The 27554-nt window shown below is 41.9% G+C and overlaps 1 protein-coding gene across 2 annotated transcripts; it reads left to right on the top strand.

Annotated features, from left to right (window-relative positions):
* The first annotated feature begins 463 nt into the window (after nucleotides 1–463).
* FEM1C (fem-1 homolog C) lies at nucleotides 464–25679 on the top strand. 2 transcript variants are annotated; one of them, XR_006386139.1, is made up of 4 exons: nucleotides 464–614; nucleotides 1433–2163; nucleotides 22051–23414; nucleotides 25475–25679. XR_006386139.1 is itself a non-coding variant. In XM_044263170.1 (3 exons), exons 2-3 carry the CDS (start codon nucleotides 1620–1622, stop codon nucleotides 23358–23360), a joined length of 1854 nt encoding a protein of 617 aa, XP_044119105.1. In that variant the 5' UTR covers nucleotides 464–614; nucleotides 1433–1619; the 3' UTR covers nucleotides 23361–23618. The 2 variants fall into 2 exon arrangements, 1 of the variants encoding a protein (XP_044119105.1); XM_044263170.1 differs by lacking the exon at nucleotides 25475–25679 and having other exon boundaries at nucleotides 22051–23618.
* Nucleotides 25680–27554: the final 1875 nt, after the last annotated feature.

The raw sequence follows: 27554 nt of genomic DNA, 5'->3' as shown, positions 1-27554 counted from the left end.
GAATAGGAACTGCCACCCTTCTGGAAGTTCTGGCCATGGGAGCCGAAGGTCCTGCCAACCAGCCTCCCGAGAAACAGGCGCGGGGAAACCCGAGCGGAGAAACCCCCTACCCTCCGGCACCACCTCCACGGACCCGGGCACACGCGCGGCTATGGGGCCCATGGCCACGCCCCCTCGTGGGGCCACGCCCCCCGGCGTGCCTCACGCCGGAGCGTCTTCCGCCGGGCTGGCCGCCCCGCCCCGCCCCTACGCGGTTGCTCGCGGCGGCCGCCGCCCTCCCCCGGCCCAATGGCGCGGCTGCCGCGTCAGTGATGTGAAACCTCGCTCAGGCTTGCCCGGCCCCCGGCCCGCAGCCCATTACACCATCCGCCGCGGCATCCGCTGCAGCTGCTGTAGCCCGCGCGGACGGGGAGGGCGGGAGGCGGCTCGGCGTGGCGGGGCGGGGCGAACGGCGCGGCCGGATTCATTCCTGTGGGGCGCGGGGCATGGAGGAGCTGTGCGGCTGCAGGCGGAGCAGGCCGGCCCGGGCGGCGGCGCGGACAACGGTTTCCATTTAAGGGGGCGGCCCGAGCCCCAGCGGCCGGCGGCGGCGGAGAGGACCAGCCCCCGGGCAGGTAGTGGCTGCGGCCTGAGGCTCCCGCGGGGAGGCCCGGGCGGGAAGGGGAAGGAGGGCGCCCTCGGGCCGCGGAAGGCGGGCGGCGGGCTGGAGGCCCCGGGCGCGGCGGCCGGCCGGGCGGGGGTCGTGGTCGCTCGGGGAGGACGGGGAGGAGCTGCCCGGGTCTGGAGAAGGTGGCGGTGAAGGTTATGGGGGGAGGGGGCACAGGGGTCTGGGGAACCTGCGATCCCTGGCAGGGGGTGCGGGGACGGATCGAAATGGGGCGGGCGAAGTTCTCTAGAAGGCGGCCGGATTTCCTGAGAGCCTCGAGTAGTTTGTAAGGAAAGAGAACCTTTAGGGCGAGGGCTCTGGCGCCGGCTGGCCGCGGTTTGTTGTGTCCGACCTTTTTGTTCCTTCGCGAAACCCGCGAGGCCTCGAGCCTGGCGCCCTTGGCTCGCTCTCCTCTGCAGATGTGAGAGAGAGAAACACTGCTGGACCCGCGGCTCTTGCCTCTTTCGGTTGTACTCTCCCTGGGCGTGTGCAAAGCAAAAACTAGAACAAAGCTTGGCTGCTTAGGAGGCGAGAAAACCGGTTGCCTGGAGTGTTCAATTTACCGCATGTAGAAGAGAAACTGCCTGCCCCCAGAATATTGGGGTCGGTGTGCACCTTTTTGTGTTCTTTCCCACCGTGTTGGGGTGGCTTGAGTCGTCCCTAAAGTACGCCACCCCCCCCAACCCCTGCCACCTGGGAGTAAGAATTAAGAAAACCCAGTGTTTTTGCCTTCACCTCTGGAAAATTCGAAACTGCTACTTTTCCTCTTCCTTTTCCTTTTTCTAGTTTGGTGCTCTGGTGGTCAGATGTCGGAAGGCAGTAAGGCGACAGACTCTCCGTGGTTTTATATCCGTTTGGGGTGCAGCGGTTGACGTTGAACTTCGGTTCCTGTCACTCTTGCCTGTGTCGATAGAGTTAAGCCGGAGCTTTGCTTTGAGGGATAAAGAAAGCGCAGCCTTTCCACTGGACATAAATGGATCTAAAGACAGCAGTGTTTAACGCAGCTCGGGATGGCAAACTGCGGCTTCTCACCAAGTTGTTGGCCAGCAAATCCAAAGAGGAGGTTTCCTCCTTGATCTCGGAAAAAACAAACGGAGCCACGCCACTGCTGATGGCCGCCAGGTATGGGCACCTTGACATGGTGGAGTTCCTCCTCGAACAGTGCAGTGCCTCCATAGAAGTGGGGGGCTCTGTCAATTTTGATGGCGAAACCATCGAGGGGGCTCCCCCGCTGTGGGCCGCTTCTGCAGCGGGACATCTGAAGGTGGTGCAGTCGCTGTTAAACCATGGAGCGTCTGTCAACAACACAACTTTAACCAATTCCACTCCTCTTCGAGCTGCCTGTTTCGATGGCCATCTGGAAATCGTGAAGTACCTTGTGGAACACAAAGCTGACTTGGAGGTGTCCAACCGACACGGGCATACGTGCTTGATGATTTCGTGCTACAAAGGACACAAAGAGATTGCTCAGTATTTGCTTGAAAAGGGGGCAGATGTTAATAGAAAAAGTGTGAAAGGTGAGTCCAACTTCTTCGTTTTGGCTTTCTAAGTGTTTGCCATTATTTTCAGGAAGTCTGGTCCCTAACTATAAACAGCGACTGCTGAGTCAGCCAGCATTGACAGACCTGTTTTGATGAGGTGTCCCTTCCAGCAAACCTTGTTGGTTGTTTCTCCCGTGTTTGAGAATTCCTTGCGCAAGTGCGGTACAAGGACCTTGGTCACGATGTTAAGGAGCATTTTCTGTCTCTGATTTGGAGGCCCTTCCAATTCCTGGGCTCCCCAGAGTTACAGGGTATGTTAGTGGCAGTTGATCCGAGCCCTTAGGCTTGCACTGAATCCACTTGAGAATATACTTCAGTATAATGTATTTTCTTAGCTTTGATTTTTTTTTTTTTTTCCCCTAAGAACACTGGTGGAGTAGAAACTACTATATTTAGTGAGTCATTGTCTTATGTGTCTTAGCTAGGCATTTTGTTTGTTACTCTGTCGGGGAAGGCCAGGCCACACTGACCTGAAAGGATTAATACCAGTGGAAAAGGAGAAAATCCGTTCCCTTATTCTCCATTTATTGTGTGGCCAATAGAAAATTCTTTCACATTAGAACATGTATTAAATATAGCAGGAGAGAAAAGAGATTTTAAAAACTGCTACAATCCTGAGAGCCAGACAAGCGCTAGGTTAGACAGAAGTGGATTTGTTGGCTAGCAACAGTGTAAACACCTCTGTCCAAACGAAGAGCTCAGGTTTACAGTTGTATGTAATTTTCAGGGATTGTAATAAGCCTAAAGCAGCAAAATGATAGTTGAGAGGCTTTTTTTGAAACTTTTAAAAACAGGTGTTTTGATCGCCTGTTTTGATACTTGGAAATCTTTTTCTTTTTTTCCTTCAGCGTATTTATTTATACAACAGCAAACAACAGCAAAGTAATTCACTGCGCCATTAAAAAAAATCCATTAAAACTTAAAAAGTAGCCTACCTATATGGTAAAAACAAAACAAAACAACAAAACTCAAACAATATAAATTGATTGACGGCGTTCCCAGTGACAAATCTTACCATCTGACTTCTAGACCTCCAACCCACTGACAGCCACTATTTATAAGCCCTGTTTATGGGGTTTTGTGTGTCCTGGAGATGGTCTGTGCAGAGACTTGTCTTTTTCTTCCCCCTTTCCCTTCTGTTAGTTGATACATACAGTTTCGGTTGTGGTTTTTTTTGTTTTTTTTTTTTTTAAACCTTAGATTATCTTGGATGGCATTGAACTCCAGCACACAGAGCTGCCTCATTCAGTTTAGCGGCTGCACAGTATTTCATTGTATGAATCCACATAATTTATCTAGGCCCTGTTGATGGAAAGTTAGGGCATATCCAATGTAAGCCGTGCTTCTGTAAATATTCTTGAACACAAGTGTGTCTTCGCACACTTGGGTGAGAAGAGCAGTAGGGTAGATACCGATAAATGGGATTGCTGACTCAAAGACTGCGGTTGTTGTTGTGATGGTGTCTGATTGCCTTTCAGAGAGGCTAAAGTACATCATTATGGGACAGGACATAGTTACTGGAAGAATTTACTCAAATTAGTAGAATTTTTTTTTTTTCTTTTAAAGTTTTGATATAAAATGATGTGGGCTCATTGTGATTTTCTGTAAATTTTTTTTTTTTTGGAGAAAACATAAAAAATCTTATCAAATGCCACTTAGAGAAAAACTGATACATGTATGTAGTTTTATTTTCTATGCTCTTCTGTAGTCTTTTTTTTTTTTTTAGCTTAATCAGTAATGTCTTTAATGGCATTAATTTTAGCCCCCAATTTTAATAGCCGCATACTCTCCCAATGGAGTTCTCTGTTGCTTCTGGCTTTTCAGTAGGAGACAATGTGTTTCCAGTAGACGTTCTTTCATTTGTTCCTGATCATCTCTTTGAGTGACATTTTTGTTTGTTTTAAACATTCATTCCTTTAAAGAATGCTAGTCTTAAGAGAATGGTTACTATTTACACGACCATGTTAATTAACTATGAGGAATGCTTTGAAATCGTAACTAGTAGAGAAAGCATTAAAAGGTATGGCCCTTTGTTGAGGCTTGTTGGATTTTTTTTGTTTCTTTGTTTTGGGCTTTTCGTTCATTAGCCTGATAACATACAGATTGTCGAACTTACATATTTAGGTGAAGTTGTTTTAAAAACTCTTAGGTCATTGGAGAGGTAAGTAGTGGTGGTACTGTTTCCCTGAACAGTAGTACTACTTCCCTTTCTTCCTCCTCTTTCCCCCTAATGAACTGAATGGTATCTAACTTGACTGATTACCTTTGCTTTTTGGGACGAATGTTCCTTTCATCGCCATCCTCATACAGCCTTGTATGTGAGGTTGTGGTCAAACGATCTAATTCTAGAGTCTTTCCACCTCCTCCCCTCCCCCAGCCCCATCAGTGTCTAGTACTTGTGTCTTTCGAAAAAATTACACATAACATGAGAAAACAGTTTTCAAAAATTATTTTCAGATAGTCTCAGTTTTATGGACATACAGATATATGATACATACATATGTGTGTGTGTGTACATACATACATATGTATATAATTTTGTGTGCAGTGCTTTTACCTGTTATGGTCTCTTTTAATTTCAGTAGTGACTCTTAATTAAATTGGAGGCAGATTAGGATGTATATGCACCCACCCCCACTCTGATCCCGAAGCTTCCATTCTTTAGTAATCACTCCCTCACTGACTCTAGGTTTTTTTTTGGGGGGTTAATGTGTAATAAAAAAGCAGGGACCAGTTAAAACTGAGGCAGGAACACTGGCGAAGGATCAATCTGATAGGGCAGCAGGAAAGGAATCTCCCCCCCCCCCCGTGCACCCCCCCCCGCCCATTTTCGCTGTATCCAAGAAGTAGAAAAGAGTGATGAACGAGGGATGAAATGGAACCATTTCTTAGGAAATGGTATGTCAGCTGTTGGAAATGGTTGTGAAGAAGGAAAACCCCAGTAGAATTTGCTTGGTCTGCTTAAATACCAATTGCACGTGACTTCTACATTCCATTACTTTTTAACAGGCAGTTGGCATTTGAATATACTATTTAACCTTTTTTTCCCCCATGACTTTTTAACAGGCTGTTGGCATTTCGAACAGGTTTTAACCAAAGGTGGAATTCATTCCCTAATTAAGGGAGCACTTCCTGAGTCCCTCAGCGTACCAGGCTCTTAGATTGAGGATAGACAGAGCTGAGTAAGACCCCGTAACCAGTCCTTGTTTCCTTGCTCTCCAGATCACACCTTTGTGGCAGAGACAGGCTCCTCTGCAGGTTCTTGCGCCACAGTATGCAGAGCGTGGCCTCAGTGCTTCCCTTGTGCTTGATTTTTGGAATTACCTTATCCCCAACCATCTCGGTACTTGAGGGGACCCTGCTCTCACTCTTTTCCCCTGGCATTCACAAAAAGGAGAAAACCTTGGAGATGTTTACCAGTACTTCTCCAGTTGAGCACAGTGGTTGATTTTGTGAAAGAGGAGAGTGGGGTTGCTGTTTAAAACCGTAGACCCCAGGGTCACCTGGGTGGCTCAGTGGGTTAAAGCCTTTGCCTTCGGCTCAGGTCATGATCCCAGGGTCTGGGGATCAAGCCCCCACATCAGGCTCTCTGCTCAGTGGGGAGCCTGCTTCCGTATCTCTCTCTCTGCCTGACTCTCTGCCTACTTGTGATCTGTCTCTCTGTCAAATAAATAAAATCTTAAAAACAACAACAACAACAACAACAAAGGTAGACCCCAAATGAGAAGTGATTCAGCAAGCTCATCTCAGAGTTCCACATTGATTTCACCACATCACGGTTACCGTCATCTTCCGCTTGGTTTGTTGTTTCGTTTTGTTTTAATGTTGTTGGTGGATTCAGAATAGGATCCGTGGTAAGAGACTTTAGCCCTTCAGTTCTGTTTTTGCACCCAGAGTCTGTTGGGAATTGAGCAGCTGAAAGTGATTTGAGTACTAGAGACCAGCGGAAGAGCTGCTCTGGCTTGAGTTGGGAAGACCGGCCCTCAGAGAACAGGCTACCCTCCGGCATGGGTTCATCTTTTTAAATATCCAGAGGTAATTAGGGTATTGGTAATAAGACAATCACTGTGCATTTTCTGTAGGCAGGACACTGTGGTGAACATTGTGGAGGCTGTGAGAAGGTACAGGACATCGCGTTTGTTAACTGCTGAAGGAAGAATGTGAACCTGAGCGGGATGGATTTTAGGGTTGTGATCTTTATGGGGATGTTGAACTGGGCCTTGAAAGGATTGTTAGGGTTCAGACCTGTAGAGTGCCCTGGATACAGTTTTAAAGGCTTAGGAAATGGTGTTAAGGAAAGGCACATTGAGAAATATGCATGCAGGGCCAGGAAGTGGAAAAGTCAGCATATTTGGACCCCAGGGCACTCAGGGCTAGATTATGAAGGACATTGACTTCTAGGTGAAGAAGTTTGATTCTTTATGTGGGGGTAAGCTAGTGAAGTTTTCAGCTGAGCAATAACTGGGATCTTTCTTTCTTTTCTTTCCTCCTTCCTCTCTTTCTTCTTTCTTTCCTTTTTTGTAGGGGAACCCACCTAACTGCATTCTGATTCTTTTACATTGTGAGCTCTTTAAGGCTAGAGACCTGGTGTTTGTATCCATGTGTTAGAGTGTCCGGCCATAGTGGGTTTTTGGTATGTGAGTTTGTTGAATGAAGTAGGTTGGATTTAAGAGAGGAAGGATTATAAGCTCCTTGAGGGCAAGGACTGTTTTGTTCTTTCACTACAGAAATAAAATCCGTACGTGCAGATGTGAATTAAGAAGTTAAGGCCGTAATCGTGAAAAATGAGCATTGCTGGTCTTCAGATATGGAGAATTCATGTAGGCCCATAAGTAGAACTTGTTTTAAAAGGGTTTGAGAGAGAGCTAGGTCAGGCAGTTTATTTGCCTTTTTATTACAGAAATTTTCTAATTTCTGCATAAGTGGAGAGAAGAATATGACTGGAACCACTATGAACTTATCACTTTGCTTCAGTAGTTACCCGCATTTGCCAAAGTTTTTTAAAACTTTGTTTCTAAAAATTTTAAACATATTTAAAAAATACATTTCTCTCTCCTCTCCTTTTGTTTTCTGCAGTCGTTTAAAGCAAACCACAGGCATGTTATATTAGTTGTCTCCCATATTATAGGCATTTTAGGGTATGGATGTATTTCAGTCAAGAAAATGTGAAAAGAAATCCTATTATTACTACTTTTTTTTTAATGCACTGTAAGTGCAGAGGAATCTCAGGTAAGAAAAATCTCCCCTCTAAATTAAGAACGGTTGGTATTAAGATTAGGGACAAAGAAAAAAAAAAGATTAGGGACAAAGAAAATGACCTTTGTCCCACTGGTAGGCTTCACTATACTTGAGGACTCTGCGTGTTGGAGGCAGAGGTTGTCTATTCTTTCTTGACTTTCCAGTGTTCTCGGCTGCTGGTCAGCCTCCACACAGCTACTTTCAGAGAACAATTAGGGAGAGGGCCTTAAAACTTCCTTCTCTTCTGTGGTCTGTGTGTGTTTTGTTTTGATAATAATGTTTAAATGACTTACTGGCATCAGGTTGTCCCTTCAAGATGTGCACATTCATCTTTTCTGTATCCCCTGCCATACTTGGGTGTCCCAAGGTAGAAGAGAAGGTGTGTAGACTGGGTGCAGTGGGGAATTACCCTCCATGTCCCACTAGGCCTGGAGATTGGATTTGGAGCTGTGAATCCTCACAATTGAGCTGGAGTTGGAGAAAATAAGTAGTTCCTGAGCCCTCCTGCCCTTTCAGCTGCTCGAAGTTTGTTTCACTTACCGCTGGGGACAAGTGGTTCCCTCACCGAGTACATCTTTATCAGATTTTCATAGATTACGTTGTTTCTTAAAACAACTTTTCAGTAAAAGGCAGTTCAGGAAGCCCTTGGCATTCCGGAGGCTAATGCGATTGAGTCATTAGGAATGTACGTGATGGAAGCTGGAGGTGAGGAAAGGCCCAGGTAAAGAAGTCACATGAGGGCAAATCTGCCAGAAACATCTGTCTTGCCTTTGTCCCCCACGATTGGGGAAGAATGGCCAGAAAGGGAGTTTTAATGAAGTCTGAATTACAATGTTGATGCTTTGACATTTTGTAATTTTCACCCAATTACACTAAATTGCTGTAGTCCTGGTTGCTGTAGTCCTGATCCCTTAGTTCAGTTCCTCTTGGCCTTAGAATTCCACTAGATGGGGGCGCCTGGGTGGCTCAGTGGATTAAGCCGCTGCCTTCAGCTCAGGTCATGATCTCAGTGTCCTGGGATCGAGCCCCACATCGGTTCTCTGCTCAGCGGGGAGCCTGCTTCCTCCTCTCTCTCTGCCTGCCTCTCTGCCTACTTGTGATCTCTCTCTCAAATAAAATAAAATAAATAATTTAAAAAAAAATTCCACTAGATGTCAAGACCCATCTTCCAGGTGCTTTCTGATTTCTCCAAGTCATAAGAATTCAGCTTACCTCTGGATGCAAATGTTTTTAGCGTTTAACTTTGTTGTGAGTGTCAAGGGCCTCAGCTGTTAAATTGCCATATGCTCCCAGCTCACTGCCTCACAGAATGAATGAAGGGAAGGCACGTGGTAACCGTGGCACAGTTCGTATTTGGTTCTGTTCTGATTCCATTTTGTTTGAACTCCTGTCCTTGAGTGTCTCTGGTGTTAAAATACACCCTAAGTGGAGGAGCCTTCTAGTGCTCCTTAGATATCCGAAGTGTTTCTCTCTACCCTTTCTCACTTCTTCCCTTAACACGCACCATTTAGTTATTCCAGGAGTAAAATGCTTGGGATCGGCATCGTTCTGCAGTTGAATCTCAGGCCCCTCCCCATCTTTAGAAGTGGCCTCTTAGAAGTCCCAGCTAGAGTTGAAGAAGATTGGATGGCAAGCACAGTAGGCTAAAGAGGAGAGGTGAGAATTCTTTTTCTGCATTTCCAGCAAGTCAGTTACAGTAAGAGACCCTTCAGTGGTTGCTTCTAAAGGTCAAAACTTGCACTTTTACCAGAAACACAGGTACGTTGATTTTTTTTTTTTTTTTAATTTTTTGGATAGACAGAGAGATCACAAGTAGGCAGAGAGGCAGGCAGAGAGAGGAGGAAGTAGGCTCCCCACTGAGCAGAGAGCCCGATGCGGGGCTCGATCCCAGCACCCTGGGATCACCACCCGAGCCAAAGGCAGAGGCTCAACCCACTGAGCCACCCAGGCGCCCCCAGGTACGTTGATTTTAAAACAGCTTTGAGACACGATTCACATACCTTTCACCCGTTAAAGTGTTCAAATCAGTGTGTATTCACAGGGTCGTGTGGCTATTACCTCAGCCACCTTTTTATCACCCCCTCCCCACAAAACCTATATCCAGTAATACATACTCTCATTTCCCCCGCCTCCCCCACCGCGACTGAAGTAACCTCTGGCAACCACTAATCTTTCTGTCCCTCTGCATTTGCCTGTGGTGGACATTTCGTGTAAATGGAAGCACAGTATGTGGTTCGTGGTGTGCTTTCCCTTAGTGTGATGTTCTCAGAGCTCACCCATTTTGTAGCACGTGTCAGTACTTGATTTCTTTTTATTGCTTTAGTCTTTTTATTGTATAAGCTCTTGTGTACATAGACCACATTTATCAGTTAACAGGCATTTGGATTGGTTCTACTTTTTGGCTCTTGGGAATAAGGCTGATACAAATATTCATGTGCAAGTTCTTGGGCGGTTGTAAGTTTTCATTTCTCTTGGGCGTACATGGAGGAGTGGAATTGCTGGGTCACATGGCAGCTCTCTGTGTAACCTTCTAAGGAACAGCTTGGCGGTGCCATTTCACATTCCTGTCAACAGTGTGACAAGTGTCCCAGTTTTTCCACACCCTCACAAACATGGGTTATTACTCTTCTCTGGGAATAGCCGTCTTAGTGTGTGTGAAGTGGTATCATTGTGGTTTTGGTTTGTGTTTCTTCAGGGTTCTGATGTTCAGCATCTCTTCATGTGTTTATTGGCCATTTGTTTATCTTCTCTGGAGAAGTTTCTTCCTGTTGTTTGCATGCTTTAAAGTTGGGTTATTGGGGCACCTGGGTGGCTCAGTGGGTTAAAGCCTCTGCCTTCAGCTCAGATCATGATCTCAGGGTCCTGGGATTGAGCCCTGCATCAGGCTCTCTGCTCAGCAGGGAGCCTGCCTTCCCCCTCTCTCTCTGCCTGCTTCTCTGCCTACTTGTGATCTCTGTCAAATAAATAAAAATAAAATCTTTAAAATTGGGTTATTGTTTTATTACTGAGTTGTAGGAGTAATTTATATATTCTGACTACAAGTCCTTTATCAGATACATGATTGGTAGGTATTTTCTCCCATTCCGTAGATTGTTTTTTCACTTTCTTTTTTTTTTTTTTAAGTAAATATACTTTTTTTTAAGAAAACGAGGGAAGTTAAGAGTAACAGAAAGAGTGTCAGATACACCAGTAAAAAGAAGAGAAATGAGTGAAATGAGTACTGGTCACCAACTTAATTTTTTTGGTAAAACCTGACATAATTATGAAATGTTTCTCCCATTTCTTTTCCTTCCTTCCTTTTTATTGAAGTATAGTTGACATACAATATTGTATTAGTTTCAGGTATACAACATAGTAATTTGAGTTAAACATATGCAGTGTTCACCATAATGAGTGTAGTTACCATCTGTCACCATACCATGTTATTACAGAATTATTGGCTATATTCCCTATGCTGTACTCTGCTGTACTTTTCATCCTTATGACTTCTCTTATAGCTGGAAGTTTTTACTGATTAATTCCCCTCGCCTATTTCACCCATCCTCCCTCACACCCTCCCTCTGGAAACCACCAATTCTCTGTATTTATGAGTTTCTGTTTTGATTTGTTTGTTCTTTTTATTTTTTTTAGATTGCACATACAGGCGAAACCATATATTTGTTTTTTGCTTGACTGACTTATTTCACTTACCAGATACCTTATGGCCCATCCATTTGTCTCAAATGGCAAGATTTCATTCTTTTTATGTTTGAATATTAACCCATTGTATTTATATACACCACATTTTCTTTATCTCTTCATCTGTCAGCAGACAATTAGGTTGTTTCCCTGTGTTGTCTGTTGTAAATAATGCTGCCATAAACATAGGGGTGCATGTATCTTTTTGAGGTAGTGTTTTTGTTTTCTTTGGGTAAATAAATACTCAGAAGTGGAATTACTGGGTTGTGTGGTATTTCTATTTTTAACTTTCTGAGGAACCTCCATACTGTTTTCCCCAGTGGTTGCACCAGTTTACATTGTTTTTTTTTCCCTGCTCTTTTGAAGGTATTGGTTACAACAGCTTGGATTTTATTTTACAAGCTGATTTTTTTGAAATATGCAACTGTAGCTCACTTAGATTTGACTTAAACAAGAAAATTGTTAAGAAAACACTGCAGGGTTTACTGCTACCCTTTACTACCTAGACAGGAACGTTTCTGTGGGTCAAACTGTGGAATCTAGTTATACAGCACACCCTTTTCATGCTCTGGCATCTGATGTTCTCATTTAGCATAAAGAGGAATGGTGAAGTTTCATTTTCTGTGTGGTGTAAAACAGGCTGTGACCTAACCTTTCTTTAACCTTATTATCGTATTACATGATATAGCTATTAGATATTCCTCATCTATTTCCTTAGTGCTCCAGGTAACAAAGACCAGCAGCACAGGCGTCGCTTGGACCCACCGTAGATTGGTTGGGTCAGAATCCACATTTTACTGTGATCCTCAGGTGATTGTGTACATTAAAGTTTGAGAAGCACAACTGTATTTAACTAAAAAACACACACACAAAACTTGAACTGTGTGAGGACTTTACGAGGTAGCTGAATCTGTTGAATTGATATTTCTAGAAAAAGCAGTTTAAATTATAATAGACATTTTGTATTTGTAAAACATTTTACAGCCCTTGTGAGAACATTTTTGTGTCATTAAAAATAGAAATTGGGAGAGGCTTAGAAACTGACTTAATTCTGATCCTGGAGTATCTAAGTAATCTTACCCAAATTGAGATATTTATAAATTATGTGTTGACGGTCTCATAGGATTTAAGTAGTTAGTCGATTGGTAACAATGTTATGCAAACAATCATTTACTTACTATTTAGTCAAACCCAAACATTTGGTTTGGAGCAATGAAACTCTTAGGGCTCCAACTAGTTATTACTCAAAATACGGGTGTGTTTTTGGATTACTTATTTTAGGAAAATCTTGATCCCTTTGATAGGCACCTGCATGAATCCCTGTCTGTTATGTGGCTGCTGTCAAAAGATTACAAGTCTCTTTAGAATTAACAGCAACTGAGATTGGCGCTTTCAGATGGGTCTTCTTGAGAAATACTACCATGTTTTTTGTTGGTTTGTTGTTTTACTAAGTATTTTAATTCCAGTATAAACATACAGTATGATATTAGTTTAGTTTTGGACGTACAATAACAGTGATTCAGAACTTTCATCCATCACCTGGTGCTCATCACAAGTGCATGCCTCAATCCCTGTCTCCTGTTTCCCCATCCCCCACCCACCTCCCTCTGGTAACCATGAGCACTTGTGTCATTTCCTTCCTTTAGTATCCATCCCAGAAGCATCTCCGTGAATATGGCTACTTTTTATTCTTCCAGATTTTCTTAGCACTATTTCAAGGTTAAGTTATATAGTTGAAAATTAGTATATTTAGATCTTACTATTTTAACTTTCTGTGTAAGTACTTTAACAGAATTAACACTTCATGGACCATTAGCTTGGTTTTTTAAGACATGTCCATTTAACAAGCATGTCTTTTGAGAAATCATGAGAATTTTCCATAATGAATTCAGTGTCAGAAATTTTATTTTTTCTCCAAATGAACATATTCTGAGTCAGATGCTGAGAATTGTATAAGATAGTGTTTATTTTCTTTCTTTTTTTCTTTAAGGGATTAATTAAATTTCAGTGCTAAATAGCCTTAATTTCATCTAAGATGTCTGGTAGTATTTATTTTTGAACTTTATGAGTTCAGTTTTTAATTATCTTTCTCACTCTGAGGATATAAAATTAAGACATTATGAGGTAGAGCTACTGAATCTTCCTTCATATTGTGGAAACATAGAGGCACATAACTGAGGAAAAATGCTTGAGTTGAATATTCAGTAGTATTTGACATACGATAATATGCACCAAAAGTCTAAATCTCTGATGTTACCTAGCAAAAATAAATATGATTTTATTGGTCTTTGGCATGTAACTTAGCACCGACTGGTCACAAGAACATAGTAGCTTGATTTTTAAATTCATCTTTTTACATTTTTTCACGAGAACTCGCATTTCCTCCTGAAAGCATATCCCTCTTGAGTGAAATAGTTAATAGAGCAAATATAGCAGATAACTGATGAAACTCAGACTAATAACTCCAGAAACTGGAACGTAAATAGACTTGTCATAAAAAAAAAAAAAAAAAAAGTTTGTAAACAGACATGGAAAAATGTCCTATATACCTAGGTACAGAAGTAATATAAATTAAAATTCAAAATTAACTCCAGTGCCAGAAAGAATACTGTAAAAGTGGATTTTTTAAAAGATTGCCTGATTCCTTTGAAATGATTTGGAGATGTATCTTATGCTGTCATACACTTGTGATTTTGTTCTAAATTAGGCATTAATTTTTTTGTCATTTAGTTATTGAAGTATAATTTTCTTTTTAAAGATTTTATTTATTTGACAGAGATCACAGGTAGGCAGAGAGAGAGAGGGAGAAGCAGGCTCTCTGCTGAGCAGAGAGAGCCGGATACCTCGATCCCAGGATCCTGGGATCATGACCTGAGCCGAAGGCAGAGACTTTAACCTGCAGAGCCACCCAGGTGCCCCTGAAGTATAATTTATACACAATAGAATCCATCCTTTTTAGTATATAGTTGTGTAAGTTTTGATAAACATATACTGTAGTTTATCCACCAGTGCAACAAAGATGGAGCAGAAAGTTCCTTCATGCCTCTTTGCAGTCAGCCCCTTTTCCCGAATCCAACCCCTGGCAATCACCTGTTATCTGACGTTAAAGGTTTTTTTTTTTTTTTTTTTTTTTAAAGATTTTATTTATTTATTTGACAGAGAGAGATCACGAGTAGGCAGAGAGGCAGGCAGAGAGAGAGAGGAGGAAGCAGGCTCCCTGCTGAGCAGAGAGCCCGATGTGGGACTCGATCCCAGAACCCTGAGATCCTGACCTGAGCCAAAGGCAGCAGCTTAACCCACTGAGCCACCCAGGTGCCCCTGGGTTTTTAAGCATTCATTTTAGTGGTGAAAATTCTGAAGCAGCGCAGATGTCCATTGGCCAGGGGAGTGTTCATGTGAACTTGGCCATGCCTCCTTACTTGAACTTCTACCATAAAGCCATTAAGATTGATGACATAGTATCTGTGAAGTTCATGGAGACTATGTACTTGTCACTTAAGAGGAGAAAATGACCAAGATGTGGGAAAAAAGCAGGTGACAGTCATCTGTGGACTTGATTTTAACTTTATCAAAACATCTCTATACAGAGACTTGGACCTGAGACAAAAGTTATAGTTGCTTTAAAATTAAACTTTTCATTTACTTTCATAAACTTTTTTTTGCTTGTTTCTGAAGGTTCTCTTTTCTAAACTTTGGAGTCAAGGTCTAGGCTATAATTCAGAAGCACTTAAAAATTTTTATTATTTATTTATTTATTTTTATTAACATAATGTATTATTAGCCCCAGGGATACAGGTCTGTGAATCATCAGGCTTACACAGTTCACAGCACTCACCATAGCACGTACCCTCCTCAGTGTCCCATCACCCAGCCACCCTTTCCCTCCTCCCCCTCGCTCCAGCAACCCTCAATTTTTTCCTGCAATTAAGAGTCTCTTAATGGTTTGTCTCCCTCCCTGATCCCATCTTGTTGCGTTTTTCCCTCCTTACTCTCATGACCCCGTACCTTGCCTCTCAAATTCCTCATATCAGAGATCATATGATAATTTTGTTTCTCTGATTGACTTATTTTGCTAAGTATAATACCCTCTAGTTTCATCCATGTCATTGCAAATGGCAAGATTTTGTGGTGTTTTTTGATGGCTGCATAGTATTCCACTGTGTGTGTGCATGCGCATATATATATGCCACATCTTTATCCATTCATCTGTTGATGGGCATCTAGTTTGGCTATTGTGGATCTTGCTGCTATAAACATTCAGGTGCATGTGCCCTTTCAGATCACTATATTTGTATTCAGAAACTTTTTTCAGGCTTTGAGGGTGTGAAAGTGTGATGGTCATATGCTTGTTAGAGTAGTTATGATCTCTCTCCTAAGACTTTACTTTTTAAACTTATTTTATTCTCAGAAGCTAAGTTTGAATCACTTTTTGTGATAATGAAGTATTAAAAATTTAAGACTCTTGCCTTAGCCTTAGTAGTGTGGTAACTGCTAGTTGGGATATAAAGGACAAACTATATAGGATCTGTGGACTTTCGGACTAGAAGACCAGTTTAGGCAAGAAAACTGATGTGTGTGGCAGTAACATTGTACTGTTATAAGGTATTATATAATATTATCATAGTTCATGTAATAGGAATAACTACCAGAATGAGTGACACATTTATTCACTAGGCATCCTCAAAATGCAAGTTGGTGTGCTATAAACAATGAAGTGTCTTGAGGCCGTGGAAGTTGCTGTTGAAACTTGAAGGACAAGAAGTTAAAATGGTAAAGAAGAAAATTACAGAAAAACAAGAAGAGTACAGAAAAACGAAGAGCAGAGGCATGGAGGTGGAAGTGAGCAGGCCTGTCTCCAGTGCTGGGAGGGACGCTTAGGATGGAGTGACAGGAAGTGTAAGTAGGGTCTCAGCTGTGTGATTGGCAGGTATTAACGATGTCTCCGAGAAGGTGTTGGCCCACTAAGGCCCTGGGGCCAACTGTGGGCCCAAAGCCTGCCCACCTCCTGTTCTTGTTCTGCCTGACGGCTAAGATGTTTTTGTATTTTAATGGTTGGGGAAAAAAATTAATGAAGATGAATACTTTATGACACATGAAGATGCCCTGGAGGCCCTGTTTCAGTGTCCATAAGTCAAATTTTGTTCGAACAAGGCCATCTCCATTAATTGGATGTATTGCCAATGGATACTCCTGGCCACGGCTGGGCTGAGTGGTTACAGCGGGGACATTACAGCCTCCTAAAATACCATCGAGCCCTTCATAGAAAAAGTTGGCCAGCTCCTGGAGAGATTCACAGTGCAGCATTCACTTTGGGCACGATGAGACATGAGGCTGGGCAGGTAGGGTAGGCAAATAAGATCTCAGTCTAATCAAATCCATTTCTGATAGTGTACTTGTGTGTGTTCCCAGTAACTGAGATTAAGCTTTACTCATATAACATTTTCTGAAGCTCTGGTTTTCTTCCTCATCGCCCTCCTGCCTTACAGGGATAATGCTTTGAGAAGCAGTGTTGTAGAATTTTGAAAGCCATCTTGAAGGTTTTCAGTTGTATCTTTAGAGGAAGCATGGAAGCAGTTGAGTTGGAAAGGCACGTGATGGGGGAGTTCCATTATGAGGTTTGCCTTCTATTAGGTAGAACTTACTCATCAGATTCTAGTATGACTAGCATTTAAAATATGACCCCAGGAATGCACAGTACACTACATTGACGATTGGGAGACAGGGGTTTCTGTTTTACTGCCAACTTCCCTGCTTTCTATTTGTAGAAGTATTTTCTCTGCTTTGCCTAGTTACAAATGTAAGATAATGAGGGGGCAACTGCTGATACGTAAGACTCAGGAAAAGAGAAAAAATGCTGTGCTAACTTATGGATACTTTTCCCCCCTCCATTATGTTTGCTTTTATGATTTGCTTCAACTTTCTCTGGGTTTAATTTAATGTTTTTCTCCTTTAGTATCTTGAGATGGAAACTGAGCCATCTTTTTAAAGCCCTTCTTCTCTAGGGTGCACGTTGAAGCACAGGTTGAGCCACGTCACACAGGATTTGTTACTTAAGGTTTTCATTTTCATCCGGTTACAAACATTTTCTCTTTTTCCATTGGGTTTCTTCTTTGACCCATAGGTTATTTAGCAGTATATATTTAATTTTCAAATCTGTGGAGATTTTTCCAGTGTTTTGTTGTTGCGGCTGTTGGGGTACGTGTGTTTTCTACCTTGCATTGTGGACCTAGAAGAGAATCAGTACTATCAGCCTTTTGCCGTTTCTGTGCGTTTCACTTTGTGGCCAGAATGTGGTCCCTGTGTCTGTTCTTTCATATATCCTAGAAAGAAAATGGCATTCCACAGGTGTTGAGTCCAGTGTTCCTTTATATACCTCGGTTAAATCAAGTTTGTTCATGGTTTCACATCTTCTCTACCGGTATTGGTTTTGTTCTTCGCTCCTGAGAAATGTGTGCTCAAGTGTTTGGTGATGGTGGGTTTGCCTCATTCTCCTCATAGTTCTGTTGATTCTTGCTCTGCATAATTCAAACCTGTGTTTTAGGTAAAAACGAATTTGGAAATACTGTTCTTTATATTGTTTTGGATTTTACTTATATCCTTGTAAAATGTTTCCCTATATCTCTAACCATGCCTTTTGCCTTAACGTCTCCTTGTATCAGACAGCTTTCTTATTTATGGTTCACTTCTGCATAGGATCTAATAAGGTATAATTTTTTTCTATTTTGTTCACTTCAGCCTTTTTCTATCCCTGTGTTGAAGGTTTTGTCTCCTCTAAGCAGTTGTACATATTTCTATTTTCAGTCTTACAGTTTGTGTCTTTTTAGGAAGCATTTAGTTTGCTTGCATTTAATGTCATTACTGATCTGTTTGGGTTTTAATCTCTGACTTTCTGATTTGTCCTACCTGGTTTGTGTTCTTTGTCTCTGATTTTTTTTTGTCTGCCTTTGAATTTTTTTTTTCTTATTTCATTTTTTTTCTCTGTATTAGAGGGTATGTAATGATGAGATGCTTATCTTCTGTTATTTGAGTGGTTACTGTACTACTTTGAATTACCAAAGGAATAACATAAATTTCTGAGTTTCCTTCTGTCCAAGCAATGCTAAAATCTTTAGAATACTTTAATTCCAATTGCCCTCCTTACCTTGATGCTCTTGCTGTCAAGCATTTGACTTCTCTGTGTATTTCAAGCCCTATGAGATGCTTGTTAATTTTTGAAGTCATTTCTTCTCCAAGATTTACCCCTCTTGTTGATGCTTATGCCAGTATCTCTGTGCTTCCATGTGCATCCTCATCCTTTTGCCAGTAGTAGGTAGGCTGGTAATAAATACCTTGGGTTTTCTTTTTAGTTCTTACCTGAAACAGTACTTCATTCACATTGATTCTTGCTCTGGGTATAAAATTCGCAGTTGGCAGTTATTTTCCTTTAGTGTTTTCAAGTCTGTTGGCCTCTGGCTTCCTGTTCCTGGTGAGAACTTTGCCACTGGCCAAATTGTTTCTCTTGTGTAGGTCATTTCCACCTGTTCTCTGGTTGTAAAGTTTTTCCCTTTGCCTGAGCGCTGAGCTGTTCTGCTGGAGTGTGCCTTGAGGGGATTTTCATTGTATTTCTCTTTCTTGGTGTGTGTAAAACTTATTAAATTTATACGTTAATACTTTACCAGCTTCAGAAGATTCTCAGACTTTATCTTTTATGTATTGCTCTGAGCCCATTTTCTTCCTCTAGAATTCTGGTTTACAAGTATTAGCCCTCTGACATCGTTCCCTTTGTCTCTCACTGTCTCTACTTTGCAAGCCTGTCATCTCCATGCTTCTCTCTGTATATTTTCATCTGACGGATTTTTCCAGCCACTCATTCTCTGTTCAGCTGTGCGTAATCTGCTTGTAAAGCCACCCACTGAGGTTTTCAGTTCTAGAACATCCATTTTGTGCCTTTTTGTAGTTTCCAGTGTTCTGCCCAATTCTCAGAATTGTTTTTTAATCTCTCTTACTTAGCTCAGCATACTTACTGCTTTAAAGTCTGTGTCTGATGACTGTATGATCAGGATCTTCTGTTGGGCTTTTCCATCAGTTCTTACTTCCTTTGGTTTTGTGTTGGGGTTCCTTGATTGGGTATCAAACATTAGATAGAATGTGAAAAATAATTTGAACCCTAGTAAATAGGTACTGTCTAGATAATATTTTCTGTAAGTAGCATTTGTATTTGCTTTTGGCTTTTGTCTGTTTTCAACTAGCAATCCTGAATTTCTTCTCTTTTTTTATTTTTTTAATTAATTAATTATTTATTTAGCAGAGAGAGAGAGAGAGAGAGAGAACACAAGCAGGGGGAGTGGAGAGAGGGAGAAGCAGGCCTCCCACTGAGCAGGGAGCCCGATGTGGGGCTCAGTCCCAGGACCCCAGGATCACGACCCAAGCCAAAGGCAGATGCTTAATGACTGAGCAATCCAGGTGCCCCCTGAATTTCTTTAGTTCAGTATTGACATGATCTTAAATTGGGTTTTGGTTCCTCCAATAGCTGGATTGTAATTTGTCTTTAAGGACTAGGGTGCAGTTCTTCAGAGCTCTAACTCAAAGTATATGGGGGTTTCAAAGTTCCCTTCTTAGTGGGTTCTGGATTCTAGTTTTCTTCTCTGGCCCTGCCTAGCTGTCAAAAGCTCTACTCAGTGTTTTAGCTGCTGGTCCCAGAATCGGAAGAGGTCATTGGAGGAAGCTTCCCTTAGTTCTGGACTTCTCTGATTTTCTTTCTTTTTCTGATGTTGTCTTCCTTTTAGCTCTTTACATGCTGTCAAACAGATTTTTCAAAATAAAATTTTCAGCTTTTTAAGTTATTACTGGGGAGGGTGATTATACCGCTTCTGCCATTACTAGATATGAAACTATTCTGTAGTTTTTTTTATCTTAAGAGAAACCATTTCTTTTTTTTTTTTTCAGTGTTTGGTGTATTCTAATACAGTAGTTTAAAAAACTGGCTTCTCTTGCATTCTTACTCTTGATTTTGTGTGATTGTACAGAGAAGAATGCCATCTAAACCTCCTGTTTCTCTTATATTGTCTCTTAGAGGAAAAGGGATTCTTAATTTAAAAGAGCTTTAAAAACACATTTCATAATAGCCGTGTTTACTTCAAATTACTTTGAACAAATGAACATTAGCGTTAGTAGGGAGAGGCTCTGGGCTCTCACAGTGCTTGCTTACAGATGCATGGCTAAAACATTCCGTCCAACACCATTCCATTATAGAACTTTGAAGTCCTGAGTCCGAGTAAATGTGTGCAGGTAGTGCTATAGTGCTATAGTTGTGTAGGTGCTGTGGAAGTCTCCACAGGATGACCCCGGGGAGAGTCCAGTCCCAAGGTGCAGTAACTGGCTCTTTCAAATTTCAGTCACAAATTTGTTACGGGAAGTGGTCAGGTTTCAGCTACTTTCTAGTCCCCTGAGGCCTTCCCTGTCTCTGGAGGTGAGTCAGCTGGTCATGGGAATCACGGTATGATAGGGACCTGGAGCTGGATCCTAAGGGGAAAGGCACCGTGCGGCTTAGAGGAATCTGCAGGCTTTTTCTGCCCCAGGGGAGACCCATTAGGAGACTCCAAGCTCACGGTGGGCACCCTTCCTGGAGATACCCCTGGGAGGAAAGCAGGTATTAAGCACAAACTGTATTGTTTGTACAAACAGTGATTCCCCCTACCCTGGAGGGCTAGTTTTTGGAACAGACCAGCTCTCTGATGTCCACCGAGGGCTGGCCCCGGGCAGGCAGCTCTTTCTAAAGACACCAGTGCCAGCCTGTGAGAACTCTGCTGCGCTCAGCCTCTGGTGACTCACTGCTGAAATTTTCTGTAAACACCGTAGGGTGATACCAAAGGTCTATGTGATAATTTTTGTTACGATAAGTAGTAAGATGTTTGGCATGAAACTTTGGCAGCTAAAATAGTCGTGTGCTCAGAATGTCTTGGTATGTTGCATACGGGCGTTTCCTGATGTGCCAGGGTCTGTTGTCCATTTGAATCCACGTGTGGGAAGAGCAGGACGGCATTGGAACATTTAGTATGGCTTCAGAGAATGTTTAAAAAATTAAATTACAGTGGGAAATTATCCATTACAAAGGACACTTCAGATGGCTCCTTTTAAATTTCCAGTTGAACCACCCACATATTTTTTCTCATTTTACTGGACTTGTTTTTCCCCTGGGAGCTTTCTGAGGAAAAGTACTCTGTCACCAAGAATTTTGACTAAGGCAGCTGAAGTTCACTTGGCAATCAGAAATATGGAAAAAACAATTTCTGACTCCTGTTAGAATGAAACTAGAGAATCTCAGAAGTTACAGGTTAGATTTCTCACTTATAAACATGGACCCTTACCCAGAAAGTTATGTGACAGTCTGCAAAGCTGACTAGCTGGTTAATTGCATTTCATCACTTTTTAGTCATAGAATATGCACTTGCAAACGCTACTGAAAAAACCCAAGAGGACGTGGATTCAAGTTGAATTTCATTAGTGACTTTGATCATCTTTTCATGCCTAATTTGGTCATTTATTCAACAAACTTTATAAGTATTTATTTAAACCCTGCAATGTGTCACGCTAGTCCTGGGGGCTGTGGATCATTTTTTTTTCTCATTTGTTTTCGAATTTAAGTCCCATTAGGGGCCCCTGGGTGGCTCAGAAGCCTCTGCCTTAGGCTCAGATGATGATCTCAGGGTCCTGGGATTGAGCCCCGCCTCAGGCTCCCTGCTCAGCGGGTAGCCTGCTTCCTCCTTTCTCTCTGCCTGCTGCTCTACCTACTTGTGATCTCTCTCTCTTTGTCAAATAAATAAATAAAATCTTTAAAAAAAAAAAAAAATTCCCGTTAAGGTCAGCCTGGAGCTGCTTGCTTTTCATGAGGTTCCTAAGCTACATACATGTACTCCATTGTGTCCTGCTCCCTCAAAATCTGTTATCTCTTTCTTTCCTCTCCTTAAGGTAATACTGCATTGCATGATTGTGCAGAGTCTGGGAGTTTGGACATCATGAAGATGCTGCTTATGTATTGTGCCAAGATGGAAAAGGATGGTTATGGAATGACTCCCCTTCTTTCAGCCAGCGTCACCGGTCACACAAATATTGTGGATTTTCTGACTCACCATGCACAGACCAGCAAGACAGAACGGATCAATGCTCTAGAGCTCCTGGGAGCTACATTTGTGGACAAAAAGAGAGATCTGCTTGGGGCCTTGAAATACTGGAAAAAGGCCATGAACATGAGGTACAGCGATAGGACTAATATCATCAGCAAACCGGTACCGCAGACTCTGATAATGGCTTACGATTATGCCAAGGAGGTGAATAGTGCGGAAGAGCTAGAAGGTCTTATTGCCGACCCCGACGAGATGAGAATGCAGGCACTATTGATCAGAGAACGTATTCTTGGTCCCTCTCATCCCGATACCTCTTATTACATTAGATACAGAGGCGCTGTCTATGCGGACTCTGGAAATTTCAAACGATGCATCAACCTCTGGAAGTATGCTTTGGATATGCAGCAGAACAACTTGGACCCTTTAAGCCCCATGACTGCCAGCAGCTTGCTGTCGTTTGCGGAACTGTTCTCCTTTATGCTCCAGGATAGGGCTAAAGGCCTGCTGGGCACCACCGTTACGTTTGATGATCTTATGGGCATCCTGTGCAAAAGTGTCCTTGAAATAGAGCGAGCTATCAAGCAAACTCAGTGTCCAGCTGACCCATTGCAGTTAAATAAGGCTCTGTCCATTATTTTGCACTTGATTTGCTTGCTAGAGAAAGTTCCTTGTACTGTAGAACAGGACCACTTCAAAAAGCAGACTATCTACAGGTTTCTGAAGCTGCATCCGAGGGGGAAGAATAACTTCAGCCCCCTTCATCTGGCTGTGGACAAGAACACGACCTGCGTAGGGCGCTACCCCGTGTGCAAATTCCCATCTCTGCAGGTCACGGCCATACTGATCGAGTGTGGCGCCGACGTAAACGTCAGAGACTCTGACGACAACAGCCCCCTGCACATCGCCGCTCTGAACAACCATCCCGACATCATGAATCTCCTTATTAAATCAGGTGCACACTTCGATGCCACAAACTTGCACAAGCAGACTGCTAGTGACTTGCTGGATGAGAAAGAGATCGCGAAAAATTTGATCCAGCCCATCAATCACACCACCCTGCAGTGTCTTGCTGCTCGCGTCATAGTGAATCATAGAATATATTACAAAGGGCATATCCCAGAAAAGCTAGAAACCTTTGTTTCACTTCACAGATGATAATCTGCCTGGCTCGTCGCACTGTCGAAAGCACGGATCGCTGACAGTTGCCTCGTAAGTGAGCACTGTTGTGAGAACACCAGCATTCACTTGGCTTGACACCTCGTGCTCTCATTGGCTAAAGCATTAGAAGCATCAGCTTTCCAGGATTGGTTTCCCAGTATTTAATATAAATACACCATATAATATATTGTTTGTGAATTATTGAAAAAATGGAATGTCCTACTCGAATTTCTTAAATTGTCTGCCAAAGGCTTACCTGTTCTGGTTCTGTTTGCTGTTGGGTGTTTGGGACAGAATTCACTGTTCTTCAGTGGTGTCTTTATACTTCACTGGTTTGTGAATTTTATACAATTGAAGGTCTTTTTTTTTTTTCCTGCTTCTTCCTTCTCTTGTCCAGGCTTCTTCACTCTTTCCACTTGATTTTTTTTCCTCCCCATTTCTACTTACCATCTTTTCCCCCCCTTACGGACCCATGCTAGGTTGCACAACCCTTTATGGACCTGTTACCATTTGCAATTACCATAAGTGCTTTATCTTCTCTATGCACCGGCTTAAACTTGACTGTTGTATGTTAGCACATTTTTCTATGCAGCAGTTGGTCAACTTCAACTCAAAACCTGTTACATTTGTTACAAAGTTCCTTTTTTTGAAAGTAGTACTCCTTGTAGCATGACAGTTTTTAGAGCTATAGGTCAGCTACCTGAGCTCAGGCTTTTCTGTTTGTTTTTGTGGGGGGTTTTTTGTTTTTTTTGTTTTTTTCCTTCTTCTTCTGAGGTTTCTCTCTCTAATCCACTGAAATTATTGTGTGCTAAATTTGGGAAACAAATCTCTCCTAACTCATTAACCCAGTTGGAATTTAGGTCTGTTGTCTTAATATAACCTGCAGTAAAAGGAAGACTCTTGACAAAGTGACCCACCTTTCATGCTGCCAGCGTTGTCCTGCTTGGGCTGATGATGTGATTAGGTGTAGAGAATTCACCTTAATTTAACCTCAGAGTGTATCATGCAGCTTTAACGAGTCACACTGAACTCTTCCGCAGTCGGACCGCAGATCACTTTTAGTTACAAAAAAGAGCTACAGCATGTCAGTAGCACGGTGCTTGCCAAGCCCGACCTAGGCATCTAGGATCATTAAGGTATTTTCGTATGCAATTTACTGCCGTAGTATCCAAGGTCAGTACCAGTGTCCGTCCGTCCTTCCAGCTTCGGTATACCTTTCCAAATAACTTGCATGGATTACTTTGGTCTTGGTTATTCGTCACCCTAGTTAAACACAAAAGGTTGCAGTGCTTCCTGTCCCCTTCCTGAAAGTTAGCTTGGCTCCGCTCTTCTTTCCATTCGGTTTTCTGTTTTGTCTTGTTTTTGGTTTGGTTCTGTTGGTTCCTTCCACACAGTTTCGCTAATGCCACAGAAAGGGCTCTTTCAAGAAAAGATTAAGGGAAAAGTACTAAAAAAGATTCAGGTAGTTATCCTTCAGCACTTTATTGTTATTCAGGATAAAATGTATGACGGCACATTTGCCCTGCAAATGTCTTAATGAAATTGTTCTGAATAAAAAACTCCTTATTAGTTTGAGGAAAAAACAGACTCAAGTGTACCTGTGAGTTGAATGAGCTGGATCCACTTGGGGTTTTGCTCGCATTTTATCCTGAGGGTTGATGTCATGGTCTTTACAAAGTCATCACTGCAAAGAATTGCCTTAGGTTTATTTCATCTTTATTTAGTAAAACAAAAAAAACAAGAAAAAACTCGTGATGAAAAGTAGTAAATAAAAATCATTAGACTTACTTTCTGGTTAAGTAATTGAGGTTTAATTTTTTTTTTTTTTTAAGTATCCTGTTTTTACTAGGTTCTGAATTGCATTTCACTGTCGAAAAGGGTGAATGGGATGTAACTGATCATGGTTGCTCTCCAGCCTTTTGATGAAGAGCCTTGAAACCCGTGTTTACCGCGGGCAAATTTGGTGGAACATTTGGACTGTCACATATATTAACCATTTGTGATTTAGACACACATTCTAGAAATAGCAGACATCAACATTTTGAAATCATTTGCTTCTAACCCTCTGGTACGTATGCATGGGCAACCTTTTTTTTTTTTTTTCTTTAAAGGGAAACTCTGTACGTGCAGTAAATCGACACTAGTGGATCCCAGTAATTTGGGGGTAAAAGATGAGCAATGGAATTTTCCAGCGATTTGACATTTCCCCTTCCTTTCTCGGGCGGGGAGAAGAGGGCTCACGTGCTCGTTTGGTACTGCACACTTCACACTATCCAACGGGTGAACCGAAATCGTGCGGCTCTAGTGGAACTCAGGATTTCTAGCATTTTTCCACTGCTAAAGATGGATCGCTTCAAAGTGTTCTTCAGTCTCGAGAACTGGAATGCCTTATTTCAGTTAGGATACGACTCTCCTCTGTTTGCCATCTCCCCAGATGCTGTTAGGAGCTCTTGACAAATCGAGTGGTTTGATAGCTCAGAGTTGTCTACAGTTTCATTCTGGAGGAGGTTGGTTAATAAAAGGTGACCTCAGACATTGTTAAAGGCCTTTGTCAGAAAGTATTCTCAAAATTGTTTTTGACTGAGTTAAAAAAGATACGTCCGTTTGTTACTTTTTTTTAACCACAAGTGAGTAATACTTAATGAGCTACTTGTACTGGTGTGAGTGGAACTAAACCACACTGTAGCGAGTGATGTTGGCTGGGGTTTCTAAGTTCTGATTCCCTTTCTGTAAAAATGCCTCGTGAGGCCTTCTGAATTTTAGATGCTCCACTCGTGATCATTCCTGGAAAAGAAATGGTCATTTTGCTCAGATGAGATACCAGTCTACTTTATAAAGACAAGTGGATTCTAGATTTTTTTTAAAAAAAGAGTCATTTTCTTACCTGTAAACCTGACAGGGGCATAAAACCCAAATCAGCAAAAAATCAACCTGGTGCCCATTCTGACTTTGAAGTTATGTGCTCACTTGTAAAGTGACTACCTTACTGTATAATATTTTAGAGACCCCCATCTACTGTGACTTGGGAAAATTCTTTAAATTATATACGAAAAGGTCGCTCTTCAAAATCCTGTCACCCAGCTAAAACCTTAGGTTGACTTTTAGAGGAAAAACGATCCTTATAGTTATCAGAATTGTGGGGGCCAGATGAGATAATAACCATCTTCTTGGACATTGCGACAGGAGCATTATTGCTTGGAACTTTAACCATTTTAGAGTTAGATCCTAAAGAAACTAATTGGTCCTCATCCTTTTTTCATTTTTCTTTTTATTTTTTCCGCCTTCATATATCACTAAACAACTAGTTTCTCCCTTTTGTCATTTCCCATTGTGTATTTTTCAGAAGTACTGTATTCAGATGCCAGCCAATAAATTGTCACATAATGGAAAATGATACGCCACAACATTCATTGTAAGGTCTAATAAAATTAAATTTGCACCAAATACAAGCGTATTTGTATTAACTCTTTTTCTTTAAAGTTTTTATTTATTTGAAAGCAGTGTGTGGGGGGGGGAGGGGGAAGGGTTGGGGGGCTAGGGGCAGAAGGAGAGAACCTCAAGGAGACTGTGTGCTGAACGTGGAACCCTACGTGGGGCCTGATCGCATGACCCTGAGGTCATGATCTGAGCTGAAACCAAGAGTCGGGTTTATGACTACCTGGGCACCCCTCGTATGAACTCTTCCATCTTTGATGGATGACGTCTTAATGCTTTGATGGTGTGCTTCTGTTTTAAAAAAATACCTACTTGGTAATTTACGGTCCATGAGAAGTGTTAGAGATAGCATTTATTGTTCATACTTATATGTAAAAAAAGATGGTTTTTGTACAGTTTGTTTTGATTTCTTTTCCAGTGAAGACCACAGATACTAAGTTATAGAAAGGCTTCTGTTCAGTGCATGGGAGAGCTGCTGCTTTTAACTCCTACTCCTGTATTTTAACTGGTTTGGTATTAGGTATCAGAAGTATGTCAGAAATACATATTTAAATACAAGTATGTAAATATTTATAAAGTATTTATAAAATAGGTAAATACAATATACCATGAAGGTAAATTTCATCAATTCATTTCCACTTTTCGATGGTCAAATCTGGGTAGTCCTTGTTGTCTTGTATGTAAATTTCCTAATACAAAAAGTTTAGTAGGTCCAAAAATGCTCCAACTAGAATATTATATATATAATATATATTA

This window comes from Neovison vison, chromosome 1 (genome assembly GCF_020171115.1).
Source record: "Neovison vison isolate M4711 chromosome 1, ASM_NN_V1, whole genome shotgun sequence".
Taxonomy (NCBI): domain Eukaryota; kingdom Metazoa; phylum Chordata; class Mammalia; order Carnivora; family Mustelidae; genus Neogale; species Neogale vison.
Note: the sequence above shows the minus strand (reverse complement) of the source record. Positions and strands in the feature narration are given on the sequence as shown.

What these genes read in the sequence shown, in the direction of transcription:
- FEM1C (XM_044263170.1), top strand. Translation starts at nt 1,620, where the DNA reads ATGGATCTAAAGACAGCAGTGTTTAACGCAGCTCGGGATGGCAAACTG. An exon ending in TAATAGAAAAAGTGTGAAAG is followed by an intron (nt 2,164 to 22,050) that starts GTGAGTCCAACT and finishes CCTCTCCTTAAG; the next exon opens with GTAATACTGCATTGCATGAT.